The 12,570-nt window shown below is 52.0% G+C and overlaps 3 protein-coding genes and 1 non-coding gene across 4 annotated transcripts; 1 reads left to right on the top strand and 3 right to left on the bottom strand.

Annotated features, from left to right (window-relative positions):
* Positions 1 to 2,801: 2,801 nt before the first annotated feature.
* POSPLADRAFT_1046361 (hypothetical protein) lies at positions 2,802 to 7,011 on the top strand (the record flags this gene model as incomplete). The annotated part of the gene is made up of 18 exons (XM_024479008.1): positions 2,802 to 2,852; positions 2,920 to 3,205; positions 3,265 to 3,363; positions 3,413 to 3,506; positions 3,562 to 3,629; positions 3,654 to 3,692; positions 3,742 to 3,851; positions 3,900 to 4,048; positions 4,096 to 4,226; positions 4,282 to 4,360; positions 4,414 to 4,444; positions 4,495 to 4,589; positions 4,624 to 4,772; positions 4,824 to 4,942; positions 4,996 to 5,058; positions 5,109 to 5,276; positions 6,481 to 6,706; positions 6,758 to 7,011. 18 exons carry the CDS (start codon positions 2,802 to 2,804, stop codon positions 7,009 to 7,011), a joined length of 2,211 nt encoding a protein of 736 aa, XP_024339806.1.
* A 578-nt stretch (positions 7,012 to 7,589) lies between these two features.
* POSPLADRAFT_t72 lies at positions 7,590 to 7,672 on the bottom strand. Its single transcript has one exon. It is a non-coding gene; the product is annotated as a tRNA-Phe (tRNA).
* A 1,002-nt stretch (positions 7,673 to 8,674) lies between these two features.
* On the bottom strand, positions 8,675 to 9,513 carry POSPLADRAFT_1141841 (hypothetical protein; the record flags this gene model as incomplete). The annotated part of the gene is made up of 2 exons (XM_024485353.1): positions 8,675 to 9,204; positions 9,267 to 9,513. 2 exons carry the CDS (start codon positions 9,511 to 9,513, stop codon positions 8,675 to 8,677), a joined length of 777 nt encoding a protein of 258 aa, XP_024339805.1.
* A 729-nt stretch (positions 9,514 to 10,242) lies between these two features.
* POSPLADRAFT_1033612 (hypothetical protein) lies at positions 10,243 to 12,287 on the bottom strand (the record flags this gene model as incomplete). The annotated part of the gene is made up of 14 exons (XM_024476949.1): positions 10,243 to 10,314; positions 10,365 to 10,662; positions 10,731 to 10,974; positions 11,033 to 11,098; positions 11,149 to 11,190; positions 11,243 to 11,297; positions 11,355 to 11,509; positions 11,563 to 11,581; positions 11,646 to 11,664; positions 11,724 to 11,851; positions 11,909 to 11,951; positions 12,012 to 12,037; positions 12,091 to 12,205; positions 12,268 to 12,287. The coding sequence occupies 14 exons, from the start codon at positions 12,285 to 12,287 to the stop codon at positions 10,243 to 10,245; spliced, it is 1,302 nt and encodes a 433-aa protein (XP_024339804.1).
* Between the last annotated feature and the right edge of the window lie 283 nt (positions 12,288 to 12,570).

The following is a 12,570-nucleotide window of genomic DNA, read 5'->3' as shown; positions in this document are numbered from 1 at the left end:
TGATTAATGAATCCTGGGAGTGATGATGGCTTGGACCCTCACTTCGCACGGTCTTGTGTTAATGGGCAGTCGCACGGCGGCGATTTGAGGTAGGTCACAAGGTGTGCCGCTCATCATCTGCTTCAGGTGCCTGAACACGGAGCCGTCCTAGGGTCCGATGTCCTGGATTCATGGTGCGATTCTCACTGACGGACTGTCGTGTATCACCCTTTCACGGGTACAGTTCGCCCACAGCTTTTGTGGTGGCGGTCTAGTATCCATATCGTACCTCAGGAGGGTGTGAATCGCGCCCGATGGTGCCTGATTGTATGTAGAGCGGCCCGTGTGTTGGATATTACCACCATCTGCCACGTCCAGTGAGCGCAGCCTCTGCGCGCTGGTCGATCGACATCTATCCACAGAGAGGTGTGGGTTTACAGGTCGTATAATGCCCGCGAGCGTTCTCAGTATTCACTGCGGTCGGACTTGGTCCGAATCAACGTTCTCAAGTCAAGTGCCAGCGGACCGCAGGCCTGTGGACCCGCAGCTGAGCTAGGATTGCATGACTGTCCTGTAGTGCCATTTCGAACGTGCGCCACAAGAGATGTAGGGTTATCTTCTCTGAGCTCCGCGAACTGTCTCCGATCGTATCGCCTATCTGTGTGTCCTCCCTCCCGGGTCCCACTCTCAACTAGTAGCTATACCCGATTTGTATATGTCGTGCTCGTGAGTCACGATGGTTGCATTGTATGGAACCCTACACCCCACAAGTGCAGTGGTTGTGATGCTCACGAGGGTGTACGAGGTTTATCAAACACGGTGGTAGCCGACAATGTAATCGTCATGGCTTTGCATGTGCAGTGACGATTGAGGCGAAGATGTTCCCTGATTCACTCATGCGATTACAGCTATCAGGGTGAGTCCTAAGATACCCCCCTACTTACCATCCCTTTGATCATTTCAAAGGAGACACGTCGGGAAAATTCACGGATGTCTCAGCCACCTGACACCGCGTACTAACTACAGCGTGCCTGATTCTGGACAGTAAGCGAAGATCAAGCATCCAGCCGCTGTACTTGAATGCTGACAGGTAATCTCTCACCTATCTCTGGGGCGCGGGGAACAGAACATGCCTATCGGGGCACTGAGACACTATCAGGCCACTCTGGACTGTTCGTACCTCAGCGCAGATGCATATCAACGTCGCCGCTAGACTCGAAGCCGTCGAAGATGATCGATCCTGCCTGATGATAATTCTGCTTCAAGGAACGAGCTGGGGCGGCGAGTGGCAATGGTGACACTGTGTGCCTTGGCTAGTGCTGGCAGGGCTTTCAATCTTCAGTCGGGCAATGTCTTCTGGGAAGGAAGTAATGAAGACTATATATCCACATGACACCTCTATATGTGGGCCGTATCGCAGGTTCGTTGGAGCTCTTGACCAAAACTGACTTTGGATCTGCAGATGTGGAATACTATCATCGTCTCGCCTTGACAAGCCCTTCTATCTCCGCGACACTGGCACAAGAAGTGAATGCTGCATAACAGATCACTCAGTAACCAAATCATTGCAAGAATGAGAACATGATACGGAGATAATAATTTTGTTGGACGCATCACGCGTAGCTGGCCACTGGGCGTCTCTATACCAGCGTCTCGACTCGGCCGGAAACGTGCCGCCGCCTTGGGCTATTCTTGCGTCCAGGGTGCTCATCTAAAAATACTGGAAGCTATAAGTCATCGCCATGGCCAACTGCTAGTGAAAGCCCATGGTCGCTCACACTCCGTCAAACATGCACTCATATCTTACTCTGGTCACTCTGAGAGAGACAAGCGTAGAACAGGGTGTAAACATCCTTACCGCGCTAGCCGACGCCGTGGCCAACTTTGGCAAGTATGAGCCTTCTTAACATTCGGACAGCTGAGTCTTTATGACGTTGAATTATATAACAGCGAATACTCGAACTGTTCGATTGGCTACACACAACAGTCTTGGCATTCGTGACACCGCGCCTCGGACGCGACGATTCTAGGCTGTGTAACACGTCCTGCAGCACGCTCTGCCAGTCGTGTCTCCGACCGATTCAATCTCCCTGCTGCCACTAGTACTCTTGATCAAGCGATAAGTATGCCGCCGAAGCGAATAAGCCAGGAACGACAGATCCAGCGAGGTGCACAAACAGTACTCCTCATGGATCGCCTGCTACTAATGAGACGACGGAACACATAGGGCTTCATGAGAAACATGCAAGGGTGCTCAACTGCCTTAGTTGTGCTAACCCTCCGAATCTCGCATCATTTGTTCCACAAGCCACGCTAGGACCGTCGACCATGGGATGTCATATTTCATGTGGATGCGCCGATTGCGCTCAATTCTGTACTTCCTCATCCGGTACTATTTGGAACACGGGCACGCGCAGCGGGGAACACAAGCCGAGGTAGACGGGCTGTCAATAGTCAATAAGACTATTCAGTCGTCGACGTTCGGACACGGGAACGCCTTTGCCTACCCCGAATGCAGTTCTTGATCGGGCCCAGCCCTCTCCGAGCGTTTGAGGCGCGCAGTGGACCGTTTTGGGCGTGCATTGTTACCGCTTCGCTGGAGAGGGCTGGCAAAATCGACCGATATACGGCACATCCAAAATTCGGATTAAATAAGTGGCCTAGACGCGTTTATTTTCACCGCCGCGAAGTCTGCACGCTTTCTTTCTTTGGTGTTGCTGGGCGGTTAGCCCAGTACAAAAAGGCCGCCTTTGAGGTGCCTTCGTTAAGGCTGCGTCACCCTTGAGTATTATCCATCTCGGGCTGCCTAGGAGTCGGCGAGGATGGTGGTTCTCGTTCCCTTCGTTGTGTTGCTCAGCGCAACATTTCCCCTGGTACGTAATGTAACATGCTGCTATCGTCAGACTGACGGAACGTATGCTTATGCTTTGCAGTCTCAAGCATCCAGAGTCTTTCCTAGAGGGCTCCTTCATCGTCGCCAGAGTAGCGGAAGCCCTACCCTTCCTGGGAATTGGACGTACGAAGGATGTTACACGTAGGACAATACAGCCCTTGCCAAGAGATGCGCTCACTTATGGGATTCGTCGTGACAGGGATAACACGGGCGCTAGGACCTTGACCGGGGCGTCCTACACAGACACAACCAATATGACCGTCGAGGCTTGTGTCAACTACTGCATTCAACAGGAATTCGTCTATGCCGGTGTGGAATATGCATCGCAATGCTGTACGCCAAGGCCAGGAAATATTGATTAGCGCCCTGATGACTGACATCTTCTGGTTCAGTCTGCGGCAATGGGATTGATAATGGGGGGACCTTAGCCAATGCTAGTGATTGCAACTTCCAATGTGCTGGGGACGCGTCTGAAACGTGCGGCGCGGGCAGTACGTGTCCGTCATGTGATCGCGTTCGTGCCTCGTTCATATTGCATAGATCGCCTGAACGTGTATTGGAGTGGGGTGCAACCTCCCGCACCCCCAATTACCGTTCCGAGTATCGGTTTATGGCAGTCTCTCGGATGCTACAGGTGCGTTTCATAGTGTACTCCGTGTATGACAATGCCAATTCACATTCGTCCTTAGCGATTCCGTCAACGCTCGCACGCTCGCAGTGACACCTGCGGTCACGGGAGACGTTGACATCGAGTCATGTACGTCTGCCTGTTACAATGCAGGGTATCCTCTGGCTGGTGCGGAATATGCAGACCAATGTTGTAAGTACTGCCTTAGTCGTTGCTTTTTTGTGACTCATTCGCCCTGAAGATTGCGGTCTTGAGTTCGATAATGGAGGCGCACCGATCGCCATCAGTGACTGTAACATGGCCTGTGCAGGAAACAGTTCCGAGTTTTGTGGCGGTCCCAACGCACTGAATGTATGTGCGTCCACGCTCATCACTGAATTAGACACTAACTCCTTGTAGGTTTACAATTACACCGGCACACTACCACATGAGCCACAACCTCCAGGAGGAGGAGGTGGTGGTGGAGGTGGAGGTGGAGGTACCTCTAGCTCTGTCTATCCGGTCACATCTGGCCTCCCTGCTCCTTGGCAGTATGCTGCATGCTATGTGTAAGACATTTCATTGCTCGATCCCCTCCTTCTGATTAGAGTTGTAGTGACAACGTCAATGGCCGTGTTTTCGCAAACGAGCTCCCAGACAACCAAAACCTGACCGTTGAATCATGTATTGCCAACTGTACAGCCGAAAATTACACCCTCGCTGGTCTTGAATACAGTGTTCAATGCTGTAAGTGATCACGCATATCGGACCCGGCTCTCAGTTAATCTACGCTATCGTATAGTCTGTGGTGACAATCTGGTCAACGGCGCGGTCACTGCAGATGAGAGTGACTGCAACATGGGCTGTGGTGGAAATGCTACGTACGTATGGACACCGTTGAACGGCTCGATAGCTCCTCACACATTGCGCGTAGGGAGGCGTGCGGCGGACCTAATCGACTTTCGGTACGCAGTACCGCATATGACTGCCGTCGTCTATTGATCCGTGCATGCAGGTGTACACATCGACCGGCAACGTTACCGCCTACCCAGTCTCCATTGTGCTGAACACTAGTCTTCCTGGCCAATGGCAATACCAAGGCTGCCTCGAGTAAGCAGTGTGGTATAACTCATCCACCTGTCAGTATTTATTTAGATCTCAGGGAGCCTGGCGCCAATAGAACTTTCCCGTATCAGAATATTTGGACCGACAACAATACCGTCGAAGCTTGCCTCAATCAATGTGCCTTGTTCGGATACCCAGCAGCCGGTATGGAATATGGCGACGAGTGCTGTGAGACCGATCCGTGCAGCTCTCCGCTGGACCATATTAATGATGAATTAGGGTGCGGCGATGTTTCGGACGTTATACAGTACAGCCCTGGATTCTCCGCGGAGTCTGACTGCTCGATGCCTTGCTCTGGAGATCCTCTACATCTTTGTGGTGGGCCTGAGCGTCTACAGGTCAGTCATGTTGTCTTGATTTCATCGAATACTAGTGCGATCGACCCTGCCAGCTCTACTATTGGAATGGCGGTTTGCAAACATGGCACACCCCAGCGAACACAGGCCGATACGAGGTGAATACGCATGGGTCCATACTAACGGATGTATCTGACGACAAGTGTAGTTCCTGATTGGCGGAGTAGTGGTTCCGCTTTTAGCGACTGTGGGCATCAATGGCAAAGTTGCTTTCCTGGAGAAGTGGGGAACGAGCGAGTATGAGAACTCCACAGGAGCATACGAGCTTGATCTCAGCCTCGTCGACAACTTCGATCTGGCGTGGCGTACTATGCATGTCAAAACCGATGTCTTCTGCTCTGCAGCCATCGTTTTGCCGGATAGAGGCGCGCGACAACTGAATATCGGTGGCTGGAGCCTCGAAAGTACTTACGGTGTCAGATTGTATACGCCTGACGGCAGTGCCGGCGTGAATGGTACAAATGACTGGGAAGAGAACTATGAGGAGCTCGCCCTTCAGGTACGTCATAACCTGTCGACATTGACAATATGCTGAACATGTCCAGCGAGGACGCTGGTACCCGTCAGCGCTATTGCTTTCAAACGGCAGTGTCCTGGTGGTTGGTGGCGAAGTCGGTAGCAATGGTGCACCAGAGCCCTCTTTGGAGATCCTGCCTACGCCAGCAGGGGGGCCCACGTGGAAGTTCCTTGACTATCTCAACCGGACGGATCCCAATAATTTGTATCCGTTCCTCATGATGCTCCCCAGTGGCAATATCTTCATCGGTATGGCCATCTTTGTCCCGATTCATCTTATCTAACATTTTGCTAGGATACTACAACGAGGCCCGTATCCTCGAACCTGTCAACTTCGACACCGTCACTGTTCTGCCCAACATACCGGGGTCAGTAACCAGCTTCTTAGCCGGAAGGACCTACCCCATGGAGGCGACAGCGGTCCTCTTTCCCCAGTATCCTCCCTACACAGATCCAGTGACGGTCCTGATCTGTGGAGGGTCTAACTTCGGCATTGCTCTTGACAACTGCATAAACATTCAACCTGAAGTCGAGAACCCAGAGTGGACAATTGAAAGAATGGTACGTGGCATAGATGTCGACTCAGGATCGTACTTGAGGCTGACAACTTTATCAGCCTTCGAAGAGAGTCATGACCTGCATCGTAAGTAATATATTTGCTGTTGTATTGTTTGCTCACTCTGATCTATGGCTGCTTTGTATATTCCCTAGTCCCGTATGCCTCCACGTATAGAGCATAGTGTCGCAGTACTGACCGATTAACAGCGCTTCCGGACGGCACTTTCCTCATTGTCAATGGTGCTCAAGCAGGAGTTGCTGGCTTCGGATTAGGCTCAGATCCGAACTACCAAGCTCTCCTCTATGATCCCAGTCAACCGGTAAACCAGCGCATCTCCATATTGAACACTACAATCGTCGCACGTATGTACCACTCGGAGTCTACTGTACGTCGCACCTGTGATACATCGTCCATCATGCCCACTGACAATATTGTTCCTACCCAGCTGCTTCCTGACGGACGAGTTTTAATCTCTGGTAGTGATCCTGAAACCCCTGGATACCCAGAAGAGATGAGGGTGGAAGTGTACATCCCGCCCTACCTGACGCAAGGGTTCATACAGCCGAACGTTTCCGTGGAGCAGAACGACTGGGATTATGGCGGAACATACACGATCACCGTCACCCTCTATCAAGGGACAACGGATACAATGAGAGTGTCCTTACTTGCTGGTGCGTACAACACCTGATACGTACACTCATACATACTTACAAGAGGACCAGCAACTTCGAGCACCCACGGTAACAATATGGGTTCGAGGACAATCTTCCCCGAGTTCTCGTGCAATGGAAATACGTGTACTGTCACGGCGCCGCCCAACCAGTACGTTTCGCCTCCCGCCTGGCATCAGCTATTTGTCCTCGACGGGCCCACGCCGTCGCATTCGCAGTGGGTGCGCATCGGCGGAGATCCCGGAGAGCTCGGAAACTGGCCTGACTTCCCCGACTTCACGAGACCTGGAGTGGGTCCGCTGTGACGACGCATGTCGAATAACGGCTCTCGTGAGGCTATCCAAACAATAACGAGGGTTGTAGCACAGTAAGCGTTGATAACATTGTCTCCTGCAGAATTGTCGGTTCTTCCTACTAGTCACTGTGGTATATAGTCGTCGGGACGTCAGGATACACGGACACCAGATGGACCATGATTGTTTTTGTATACTGCACGGATAGTGAATATATAATGAACTCTGTGCTTGTGCTATACGCGCTGCGACCCCGCAACTGGCATTCGACCTGGGCTGTTCCTTCAGAAGAAACACGACTATCTTCGACCGGCTAAGCTGTCATCTGCTGTTAAGGTACGCACGAAGAATTGATGACGCCTCTATACCAGAACAATTGCGTCAGAAAACCGGCTGGGACTACGCTGTACACGCTGCTGTAAAAGCAAGGGTGAAAAGAAGGCTAGTAAAGGCACGATAAACGTGAGATGTATATGGGTTGTCTGGCTGAAATAAAGTCAAAATTCGAGGAACATAGCACCTGGAACAAAGCATTCAGCCAAAATGAAACAATCAACTCGATGCGCGTTGCAGCTGGTTATGAGCAAAAATGCCAGAACCGTGGATTGAACACGGGACCTCCAGAAGACAAGTATACTTCAGTCTGTTGCTCTCCCAGCTGAGCTATTCCGGCGTTGAATTCCTTTTCCAGACGTACATTAATGTCACGCCCGGCGTCGCTCTACCGACACATGCCCACGCTCCTTGTCCCCGTTCACCATGGCCTTCCCTCTCCTCCACGTACTGTGCTGCTCGGCGCTGCCATCCTCGACCCCGTATAAAGCGTCGAAACCCTCGCCACGCACCATTCCAACTCCCTTCGGCACGTTGCCCGTGCTGTCGCGCAATGGCTCACCGATTTCGATGGTCGCGAAGGCCTCGAGCTTCCCGATGCGGATTATGTTCCCAGCTTCTCGGAGACGTACCCCTACTCGCATTCCCTCTTGTAGATACTCATGCACTTGGTGATGTGATACACATGCAGCAGGTTTGCACTGAGTTTGACGCAGCTATAAAGTCTGCGATGCTCCGAGGTGTATTATACACTATCGCATTTGCACACACATACTCCCCGGACGTCCGGGGAGTTTTGCTGACATGGGCACTCACCATATACCACACGAAAACTCATTGAATACCCGGTGAGCTCGGCAGTCATTGTGGCCATGCCCAGTGGTGTGTTACGCCCAAGGTCACGAAGCAGCGCGGCGCGGAGAGGATGCGTTTGCACGTGCTGTATGTCCTGCTAGTGTCATAACAAAACACCGCGAAGAATTTCACGAGCACGTCCGCCATCAACTGGTCGCCACCCACCGCTTTCTCGTGACATATGTCCCCCCACGTCGAGGAGCGCATGCACTATGTCACCAATCATGTTTTTGGCGGAGGACATCCTTGGACTCCGACGTGGTCGGCGTCATCCCAGGCAAGTGTTTTGCGGTATAGCCTTTGGACTTCCCTTCGCTACTGAGGAATAATCCGGAGATTATCTTTATGCAATTTCTTTTGCCACGTTCAGCACCCTATCTCATGCGTAAATACCACACGCATACGTATACAGCATCAGGTGGATCCGTGCTGTATATTGTCCGCATTATCACATCAAGCCATATTACCTCCCCCCGAGCAGTCTCCCTTACGATTTCACAAATTTCCCCATGCGATGGCAGAACAGCTGCTCCTCGTTTTCTTCCTCTATGCCCCATACCTCGCCCTTGCTCCAAAAGCCCATCTTTCGAATGAAGACATGAGTCGGCCGATCGAGACAGCAGCCGTCGAATGCGTTCTTCCAAATCGGCGTCCAGAATCGCTGCCACCAAGCAACGTCGTCCCTCGGACTGAGCACATGCTCGAAGAACAGCAGCTGGCCTCCGGGTCTGAGAACGAGATCCACGAGATTGCTTAGCGCCTCTTCGGAAGAAGGGATGGAGCATAGCGAGAGGATCGAAATAAGTGTGTCGACCGAGTGTGGGGCGCCCAAGGCGGAGACGATGGACGCAGTGTCTTCAGCACCGTACGGCAGAATGAGAAGGGTGCCAGCCGACTCCATAAAGCCTGCGGCGGTAGCGCGTTTTCGGATCTCGTCGTGCATCAGCTCATTGGGTTCGAGGGCGACATATTTTGTCACCGCCTCGGGCTTGAGATAATTCACGGTGTGGCCGTAGCCTGTGCATAGTCATAAGCTGAGACGTGCCATGCTTCGTTTTTCGTCTAATCACGATGCCTACCTGCACCAATGTCGAGCACAACCCCCCGAGCGTTTGCGGGGATGAGGTTCTCTTTAACAGGACGACTGTTCCCGTCGATGCCATCACCGAAGGCCGACCACACATGGTTCATGAAAATCTGCGACACTGTACGCGGATGTAGCAGCACTGATGGCGCACGTAGAATTGCGCGCAGTGTGGGCAGAAATGCCAGCTGCATAGCCTCCCGCAAATGTATGAGGAGACTGATGGAACCTGACAGCTTCATTGTATTGACAGTAAGACTGAGACGGCGAGCGGACTTCAGACTTCAGTAAGCATTAAATAGCTAATAAAGACGGCTTACAGAGAAATCGCGGCGGCCCGGTCCAGCGATTGAGTTGCAGCAATGTTTCACCTCCGTTGGGAAGAATCAAGCTGAACAACTTGTCAAGCTACAGTCATTTCAACAAATCTTGAGTTCTTAAGCTGTCCATATCAGCGCGCCTTGAGACCACGCGCGAAGTTTTGAAGCCCAGCGCATGCAGTGCAGACGAAGGCGCGCACTTGTCTCGGCACCTCTACATCTCTTAGTAAGATATGACCCGGTCCAGCTCGCGACATGTATGTTTAGGGGGCATTACTGTAATCATCTGCATTTCTCAGAATGCACGCCCGTCTTCTTATATTCTCGTGCGCTTTGCTCGGCCTACCGCCGTATACAACGCAGTGCTGAGACAACTGTCACGAATGGCTGTCGATGGCGCGGCCAACGCTCACGACCAACCATACTAAATAGCGAATTTGCTAGTCAAATGATTGCTGTTGTTGAGACGTACGAGTGCTCTCGTGATGGGAAACAACTCGCTGACGGGTATTCAATATCTTAGTTCATTGACTTTCAGAGACATACATCGTTCAAGCGCTTAAGCTATGCATATCGAGTGTTTATTTCTCTTAGTTACCTATGCTTTACATACCTTTCGCTCTGACTTACTTGGCACAATATTAAGCAATGTTACGGCACAGCCTGCAAGGCTGCATCGAAGTCCGCGATGATATCCGCGATATTTTCGATACCAACAGATACCTGTAATGACCCATCAGCCGCATACTCGCCAACCAACAGGCACGACGCACCCGGATGAGATCAGGCGTCACGCCCGACGCAAACTGCTCCTCGGTCGTGAGCTGCTGGTGCGTCGTCGTCGCGGGGTGGATCACAAGCGTCTTCGCGTCGCCCACATTCGCAAGGTTGCTTGCGAGGCGCAGGTTGTCGACGATCTTGCTGCCAATTTTTGCGTCGCCTTTGACGCCGAAGCTCAGCACGCCGCCGTAGATGTTTGGCCTGCAGAGCCGTTTCGCGACTGCGTGCGAGGAGTGCGACTCGAGCCCGAGGTACGATACCCACGCGACCTTGTCGTGCTTCTCCAGCCATCTGGCGTGCCATGGGTGTGTCAGCTTCATCATATGAACAATCGGTTATTCAGGAAAGTAGGGACGCACTGTGCAAGAATGAGGGCATTGTCAGAGTGACGCTGTCCTCGCAAGCTGAGCGTTTCGAGGCCCTGCAGTAGCAGGAACGCAGCGAAGGGATTCATCGACGACCCAAGGTCACGCAGCACTTCCACGCGGCACTTGATTGCGAAGGCAATAGGCCCAAACGTTTCGCTGTATCGCAAGCCGTGGTAGCCTTCCGAGGGCTCAGTGAATGTGGGGAACTTTCCGGAGCGTGCCCAGTCAAATTTGCCTACAGTAGGGTCACTATATGCGCATGAAAACGGGATGTACTTGGATGATGTCTATACCTGAGTCAATGACGACGCCTGCAATGGTGTTTCCGTGTCCACCAATCCACTTCGTCGCACTGTGCACTAGGGATGATATGTCAGACAACGAAGGGAGATTCTCCACGCGAACCTACCTACGATGTCGGCACCGTGCTCAATTGGGCGAATCAAATATCCTGATTCAACTTAGGTAACGTATACGGGATAGACGAAGTATGTCAAGCCTACCACCCATGCCGAATGTGTTGTCTACGATAAGGGGGATGTTGTTGTCGTGGGCAACCTGACAAAAGCATTCAGATAAGCTGTATTATGAGCTATATGCGCATCACTTAGGCACCTTGGCAAGCTCGGGTAGCGGTGCGACGTTGTACTTTGGGTTGCCAATACTCTCGACATATATAGCCTTCGTGTTTTCGTCGATCGCAGCCGCGAACGCCGCCGGATCTTCGCTGGTGACGAATTTGACCCCGATATTGAACTTCTTCAGATACACTGATAGGTATGTTCATTATATGCGCGTGGCCAAACAGATCCATGAAATTTACCTTTGAACTGGTTATAGGTCTGCCGTCAAATTGCAGTAAGTCTCGAGTCTTGTATGGACGCCTGCGACGTATCAGACACTCACACCGCCATATAAATACGAACTGTTTGATGAGACATTTTCAGTTTCACGAAAATCTGGCGCATTAGCTTCGGGACTCACGTCGAGACGATGTTGTCTCCAGCACCGGCAATAGTGGAGATTGCCATAAACTGCGCCGCCTGACCACTCGAAGCCGCAACTGCTGCAGCACCTCCTTCGAGAGCTGCCATCCGTTTCTCAAAGACTTCCTATACCCGGAGTGCATGAGAAATCCTCTGGACGAGTATGTACCGAAGTGCACTTACAACGGTCGGATTTCCAATACGAGAATAGATGTTCCCAAATGCCCTTTAGACACGTCATGAGCTAACAAATACATGGGTTGATCCACTGCGCCATGCCGCTAACCTAAGGCCAAAGAGATCTGCCGCATGCTGAAAAATTGGTTAGGATTCAATTCAAGGCCGTAAGTACTAACAAGGCTCACCTCGGAGTTGTTGAAAACGAAGCTAGACGTTGCGTAGATGGGCACCGCTCGCGCATTTGTCGTTGGATCGGGCTCTTGCCCCGCATGTAGCTGTAGTGTCTCGAACTCGGGCTCCCTGTATGATCAATCCCGCCCTTGTGAACAGTGTCGCGAGTGACAACGGTCGACACGACTCACTTATGGAATTGGTGCGCCATGATAGAAAGAAGACAAGGTGTCGAGCCGCCCTATCGCCCACGGTTGGAGACTTAGACTCATGAGTATTCCCGCCCTCGAGCTGCGATTGGATCGATCACGTCATCCGCGGCGAATTTGACGAGAAATTGAGCACCCTTGTCAATGGGTTCGCTGTTGCCCACATGATGCGGGCAGGTGTCCTAAAATGTTCTTGAGTCCAGCAGAGATGCCTGAGAGGAACAGAATTGAGTCAACAGAATGTAGCCGACGTGCTGAAGAGAGTATCTAGCGCCCCAAGAAGCC

This window comes from Postia placenta (genome assembly GCF_002117355.1).
Source record: "Postia placenta MAD-698-R-SB12 unplaced genomic scaffold POSPLAscaffold_6, whole genome shotgun sequence".
NCBI classification, from domain to species: domain Eukaryota; kingdom Fungi; phylum Basidiomycota; class Agaricomycetes; order Polyporales; family Adustoporiaceae; genus Rhodonia; species Rhodonia placenta.
This window is presented reverse-complemented; position numbering and strand designations above follow the sequence as displayed.